Source organism: Apium graveolens, chromosome 4 (genome assembly GCF_009905375.1).
Source record: "Apium graveolens cultivar Ventura chromosome 4, ASM990537v1, whole genome shotgun sequence".
Taxonomy (NCBI): domain Eukaryota; kingdom Viridiplantae; phylum Streptophyta; class Magnoliopsida; order Apiales; family Apiaceae; genus Apium; species Apium graveolens.
The window spans coordinates 279116126-279123626 of record NC_133650.1 but is presented as its reverse complement, the minus strand read 5'-3'; the positions used below and the strand labels follow the sequence as shown (position 1 = coordinate 279123626).

At 30.4% G+C, this 7501-nt stretch overlaps 1 protein-coding gene across 2 annotated transcripts; it reads right to left on the bottom strand.

Moving 5' to 3' along the window:
• Positions 1-3668: 3668 nt before the first annotated feature.
• LOC141721056 (protein LIGHT-DEPENDENT SHORT HYPOCOTYLS 10-like) lies at positions 3669-6247 on the bottom strand. 2 transcript variants are annotated; one of them, XM_074523794.1, is made up of 2 exons: positions 5593-6247; positions 3669-3938 (listed from the first exon to the last, which is right to left on the bottom strand). In XM_074523794.1, exon 1 carries the CDS (start codon positions 6109-6111, stop codon positions 5611-5613), a length of 501 nt encoding a protein of 166 aa, XP_074379895.1. In that variant the 5' UTR covers positions 6112-6247; the 3' UTR covers positions 3669-3938; positions 5593-5610. The 2 variants fall into 2 exon arrangements, with proteins under 2 accessions (XP_074379895.1, XP_074379894.1); XM_074523793.1 differs by having other exon boundaries at positions 3669-3933; positions 5593-6238.
• Between the last annotated feature and the right edge of the window lie 1254 nt (positions 6248-7501).

Sequence of the window (7501 nt, the reverse complement as noted above, 5' to 3'; positions counted from 1 at the left end):
ACGGCCGTGACGAGATAGGAGGTTCATCCCTACCTCATCCTCTCTTCTTCTCAGCTTCTCGTCTTCTCTCACCGCACAACCGCCTCTCCCTTGTATACACACACTTTTCATCCACAATTAATTCAACTTCAGTAATTATTTTTCTCTGTTTCGTGGCTGTACGAAGTTGTGTAATGGGTTGATGCATCGAATGTACTTTTTTGTGAGGCTCACCGAAATTCGGAAAATTTCTAGCTTCAGCTATAGTGTTTTTTGAATTTGGTGTTCCTTATTTCGACTGAATGCAGTCGAATTTAGAATTATCTTTTCCACCCTATCCGGTCGAATTTAATTTTTGGCGGACTTTTTAAATTTTTCAAAAATTTAAAATTTCGGGCGGGATTTTCAAATTATTAGTGACAAATCAAATTTGACCGCATTCGGTCGAATTTGTTCGCCCGTACTTAGGCGGTCGTATTTAGTACTAAATTTAACCGACTTACTAAATATTACTCGAGTATTTTCGACCGGTTCAAAAACCAGTTGTATTTAGCTAAATACAACCGAATTCGGTTGTATTTAACTAAATACAACCGAATTCGGTTGTATTTAACTAAATACAGCCGGTTTTTGACCGATTATATTTAGCCGTTTTTTGTGGTGAATCTACTTAAAAGGAGGGTGCAACTTTGGTACATGACTCTTCTCTAACTCAATAAACTTCTATCAACAATTAATATCAAAATGTATAGAACAATACTAATACAATGAGATGATCTGAAAGATGATTGCTTCTCTCAATAATTTGAAACAAAATCCAACAAATTTGTTATCAAAATGCTACGAACATATATCATTATTAGATTAAAACAAAATAAACAAAACTCCAACGAGTTTGTTCTCCTGTATAAAATGCTACAAACAAATATGTGAAAATATGTCATTATTAGATTAAAACAAAATCACGAAACTCTTTCATTTTCAGATATATAAAACAATACTAACACAATAAGATGGTCTGAAAAATGATTGATTTCCCTCAATAATTTGAAACAAAACTCCAACAAATTTGTTATCTTAGATAAAATGCTACAAACAGATATGTAAAAATATGTCATTATTAGATTAAAACAAAATAAACAAAACTCCAACGAGTTTGTTATCTTATATAAAATGCTACAAACAAATATGTGAAAATATGTATTATTAGATTAAAACAAAATCACGAAATTCTTTCATTTTCAGATATATAATTTTTTCATAAGTATCTGATGCATTTTTTTTGTGATTACTTGATAAGTGAAAGAGTAATTAAAGCAAATTCGGAAAAAATCTAAGATATCATTAACAAGGATTTTAAGGCAAAAAAAACTTAAACGCGTTAAAAGTCAGAAGTTTGGCTATCAAATTTATAAGCCATTGACCACAATTTGTCTCCATTGATGAAGCAGAGACTATACCTTTTGACGGGGTTATATACTATATACATGACTGAACTTTATCAACAATCAGCTAAACAAACAAGAATGAGTTTGATCAGCCAAATTAAAATTCGAGGATGATGATCAGCTTTATTTGAAATATTGTCATGATGAAACGACAATTTGATTTTCATCATTACCAGATAAGTGTATTTTACCCTATAAATTGATAAATCATGATATTATAATTTTTATCTCTATATTATAGTATAATTTATGCAGTTCTAGTTAAACTTCATATATGTTTATATGCATGTGATATTTTTATTGTTTTGATAGAATATAGTAATTTAATTTTATTATGAATGACAAGTCGTTGAGGACTGAAAATTTATCCAAAGGTCAGTGAACGTAACGAATTCGATTGACTCCCAAATCTATACTTATATATTATAATAGCCGGAATAGAAATAATTTGGTTCAACGGTTTGGTTCAACGATAATTTCCTAATTTTGATTATTACAAAAATAGATAAATAGTGTTATATATCTAATAAACTACTAAATTATTAAACTACTACTAAATATAGTATATTTATTCTACTAAACTACGAATACAACTTATCCAATTATTAAAAAATATAAATAATAGTGTTACATATCTGCTAAACTACTAAATTATTAAAATACTAGAAATAGTCTATTTATTCTACTAAATTGTGACGACATGTTATTCTATTATTTTTATTTATAATATCCAGAATAGAGATAATTTGGTTCAACGGTTTGGTTCAACGATAATTCCCTAATTTTGATTATTACAAAAATAGATAAATGGTGTTATATATCTAATAAACTACTAAATTATTAAACTACTACTAAATATAGTATACTTATCCTACTAAACTACGAATACAACTTATCGTATTATTAAAAAATATAAATAATAGTGTTACATATCTGTTAAACTACTAAATTGTTAAAATACTAGAAATAGTCTATTTATTCTACTAAATTACGACCACATGTTATTCTATTATTTTTATTATAAATTTATAATCATTATATATAAATATAAATATTTTAAAAATATAATATAATTTGATAAATAAAAATTTAAAATATTAATGGAAACCCGTGCATCGCACGGGATTTATGCTAGTAAGTGATAAATCGTCGGGAACATTAAACTTTTTACAGTTAAACCTTGATAAATTAATACTCGATAAATTAATAACCTCGTTAAATTAATAATTTCTTTTAATTCCGAGCCGAACCCTTTATGCTAAACTAATAATTCGTTACATTTATAAGATAATATTTTTTATTAATATATATAAGTCCCATATAATATATAAATTAATAATTGTATATTATATCAAAATTATAAATTTTTAGGATGCACTTTTATAGTTAGCCTTAATTATAACATGCTTCTTTTTAAAATTGATGTCGCCTTGTACTTTATCTTGAATCTTTTTTAATCCATTATGGAGTTCTGGCCTACTATGTTCATGTTACAAGAGGAAATTACATAATGTAATTGTTGTTTTAAAGACATCTTTTTGTGAGACTAACTCCAACTATATACATAGTTAAATAAGGTCTCTTTTATTGTTACGGTAAATAGGATCAAGGCGGTCTATCATCCTGACTTGAACCATTTTGAGAACTTCAGACATTACGTAATCTAATTAAATAAGTGAATCTTTTCGACTTACTTAAATTCATCAATATTTCTTAATGTTATTTTAAATATTCAATAGATGAAAATAAATTATTATTATGAGAATTGTATACGTAATAAAATTTTAAATAATATATCTCGATAAATTAATAAATTATTAATATATCCATAAATTAATATATTATTAATTTATCGATATATTATTATTTCGATTAATTAATAATTTTTAATAGTACCAAAGATATTAATTTATCGAGATTTTACAGTGGACATCAAAATTTTCTAATGATAAACTTGTGACCTATCAAAAATCAATCAAATGCAAAACAATTGCCCAGAACCTGACTTATAACTCATCCCCATTCACAAGACTAGTGACTCATCAATAATTAATTAGGAGCAATATGATTTCAAGTTTCAAGAACTCACTTGGGAACAATAAGATCTTTCATCCTAAACTAGTGATCTACTACTTCAAAATTAAAGTAATAAATCACTTGGGGCAGATGATATATCAGATTTTATTTTACCAATTTTCCAAAATTCCAAACTATCATAAAAGAGTAGAGAGAGTCAAAATAAATTACTAATTGCACATAATCTATTACAACCGAAAAGCTCAGATACAAATTTCCAGACAGATGTAATATTAAACGCAAACTCCTGAATTAATACTAGTTACCAGCATAACACACATTTATGAACTGAGCCTTATAGCTAGGTTTATTTTCGTAGCCAACTGAAAATGAAGCTTCGAGTCAAATCACTCTCAAAACTGAAACTCAATCAAATAGAGCAACCATGACCTTTCCCAACATCTGTCTTCCAGACTTAGCACACATCATCCTGCACTTAATCATATTTCAAGTTTGATAAGCACATGCAGCTAAATAACTTGTAAGCTTGATTTATAGTAAACATATTTTTCTTCTATTTTCTTTATCTTTCTTAATCTTAGCGCTTTACCCAAAAATTAACAATTGGGTGAGACGGAGAATATATATTTTCCTAGGATTCAATAAAATAGTAAAAATGAAAACTGTGGTACAAGATTCATGTTTGACCAGAAAACTTAAAGCATCACGACAAAATCCAATACAGCGGAAAACAATCTAATAAAGTTGCAAGGACAAGTTCTCATGGGATATACTACAATTTTTGAGGCCCTCTCAAAGATTTTATGCACTAATTAAAGATATTATAAGCAGTGGGGCACTAAAATGAACTGGATATGATACCTGTTTTCCATTAATTAAGTTAATGATAATTGATTATCAAGTGGTTTGTGGTGCATTCTATCTCATCTGAATCAAATTGTGTTCTTTTGGTAGCAGAGAATATGCATATATGTCACACATTATTGAATCATGATGCATTACATATGTAAAGAAAGACTACGTATAGCCTGTAGGACTATGTAATAGAAAATTGTAATATTATTTAATATCCACACAGAAAAAAACCACCATGCAAAAAGGGACAAGTAGCTCGTCCAAAAACGGGGTGCAAGAAAAATCTGCAGAATCCTTAAAAGAGCCAACAAACAATATTAAAAGCTGACACGTAAATGTGGTAGTAATTGAAATCAATTCAAATAGATTCCTTTACTGTTTTTAGGTGTGAGTCTGACACTGAGATTTCTTATATATAGTATATTTGACCGCACGGACTATACTGTTTTAGGGTTACTATATAAGGCACGGACAATATATATGTAGTACGTCCTTGCAATATCAGGTACTACTTCGACTTGTCTAGGGTTTGGCAGTATCCACTAGAGTTAAACCCACTTTAGCCCTTCTCCCATGTGCAACGATTTCTTTAATTTTTATTTTTTATTTTTGCCAGAAACGAATAATTTAATATTGTCTGAGTTAATTTCAACATTCGTACACTATACTTCTACTCTGTTTAACCATTACTATTTGCGTAAACATTTATTTTACGAGAGAAAAAATATAAATGAACTTAAATTTCTCTGATCAAGCCTTTGTCGTCAAGGAAATTACGTACATGAAATCTTTACATCTCTAATGAGGTTAGAGATTGGAATTTGAATCAATTTCAAAATGTATCACAGCTCGACTCCTGGAACTAATTAATAAGATCTAGCATTTTGAGGTTGAGATGTATACTAATTTGAATCGAGTAGAATCATAATCATAATCAAACGACAAAGATTTATAATCCCTTTGTTTTTGTTGTTGTTTACGTTTAATTTTAAGTAGTATTGTGACCGAGCCTCAATTGATCGGAAATGATGTCATTCCCATCAAATTGCTTGATCGCAACGAGTCAAGTCGTAAATGACGAATTCATCGGTGCTAATCGTCATAACCGGCTGCAATTTTTATATAATTGTCAATTTTATAGCCTTGTTGTTTTTCCCTAGCTAGTTACGTACATACATCGATGGTGATGCATATGCTATACGGCATTGTTAATCCATCATGGTTTATGATCACGATCTAAACATAACTTTAAATATGAATAGAAAACAATTACCGTATTTCCAAATGAAGATCAAGAGAAGTCGGCTCCAGAAGTGGAATCATCATCTCCTTTGCTTTTTTTCTTCTTCTTCTTGTAAGGAATACCTCTGGCCTTAGCTTGACACTCTTTCACTTCCCTCAAGTAGACACGAATGGTACTGCTAGCAAACGGATTAGTCTCCGAAGATCCTCCATTTTCTTCATAGGCAGCTCTTAGCCTTCCTATGAGTGAGTCGAGGCTGCCCCAAGCTTGTCTTAGCGGACAAGTACAAGGGGCAGGAGGCTCCGGATCTCCATAAAATATGCAGCCTTGCATATGAACTTTAGTCTTCCCGAACTGATCCAGATATCCTAAAAATTCAAGCACATGGTTGCTGCTACATTGTGACAATGAAACCGGAGGCCTTTGGTTCCTCATGTACTGCCTAAATGTGTTCCAGTCTCGTCGTTTTTGTGACTCGTATCGGCTGGGTGATGGCGGGGGATCGTTAGATCTCGACGATCCCTCCACAACTTCTTTTCCTCTATCCATTTTCTAAATCAGGCCATGCATATGAATTATTGATGTTTAAGTAGATAGTTGACAGAAAGAGGAAGTGGGGGAAGGCTAGAATGGGAGGAAAAGAAATTAAATGTGTTTTCAAGGGGGGTGAAAGATGGGGATCACATCATGACCCTATTGAATCCAAGTGTAATGGGGGCCATTCTAGCTAACTGCCTTTTTTCCTTCCCTCTTTTATTGGTATTTCGGATCATCAATAATTCTTTGTTTAAATAGTGCCTTCACTGTTGAGTAATCTTTACTAAATTAACTAATTCTAATTAATCTTATGTTAACTGAAGCACACAATTATTGCCGATGCATGTATTACATATATGCTTTTATGTATTATATCGTCATCCTTATCCTTCATTTGTTAAAATTGCGGAGGCTAGTCACCATTAATATGATTGATTCAGCAGACTAATGACTAGAAGCATTGTTATTAGACTCATAATTTGGACCAATGAAAACAAGTTCAAGTCGTTTGAAATATTCGACTCAATACCCAATGGCCGGGATACTTACAAATTAGCTAGATTTCTGCGATTTAGCAGGGTGATTTGGTAGGCCTCATCAGCCACTTTGAAATTCAAATGTTTTTTAAATTGAAGCTAGCTAGGGTATTTAATAATGGACATTAGTCATGAAAACACAAACACTACTGTTGAGGTCAAGGCTCCCCTTTAACTAGTCTCGACTAAAGAAACCTCAACTAAATTTCAAATTTACACTACGTTGCAAACTTGCAATTAAGTTGAATACCAACACTCGAACTTTACCCTAAAATCAGTTAAAATTCATTTTTATAAAATATATTGATACGAACTACTCATTATTTAGCAATTCCCAGTATTTTATTACATCTGTATTTAGATACTAGTTATAAATAATTTCACATTTAGTGGCTAAACTCATTAATAGAATGATACGATCCTCATATTATACTCCGAGTCTCCAACTGAACTTGAAAAACGACTTAAATTGGAATGTTTCACGAGTGAAGGGCGTTATACATTTACCTCTACAACTGATTTTACACCATCTCATAACACCCATTTAACCTCTATAGTAAATTATAATAATTACATCAGTGGTAATTTGGTTAATCTCTTTTTTTATCCATCATCGCAGTCATCACAGTCTCAAGTGATCAGAAACTTAGATGTAAATATCAAAAATATAAAAAACCAAATGTTCTAGTTTTGAATTTCAACAACCAATGTATTAAATCATATATTTTACGTTATTATTTCTAAAATTACAAACAGAGATACATAAATCAAAGCTCATGAACCATATTAAATTATATTATTTAATCTCTATTAGAAATTATTAATATATGGCTCCGTTTGTGAGTGCTGTTGAAAACTGTTGTGCT

Bases quoted from the DNA above. Each gene is read 5' to 3' on its own strand.
- LOC141721056 (XM_074523794.1), bottom strand. From the start codon at position 6,111: ATGGATAGAGGAAAAGAAGTTGTGGAGGGATCGTCGAGATCTAACGAT.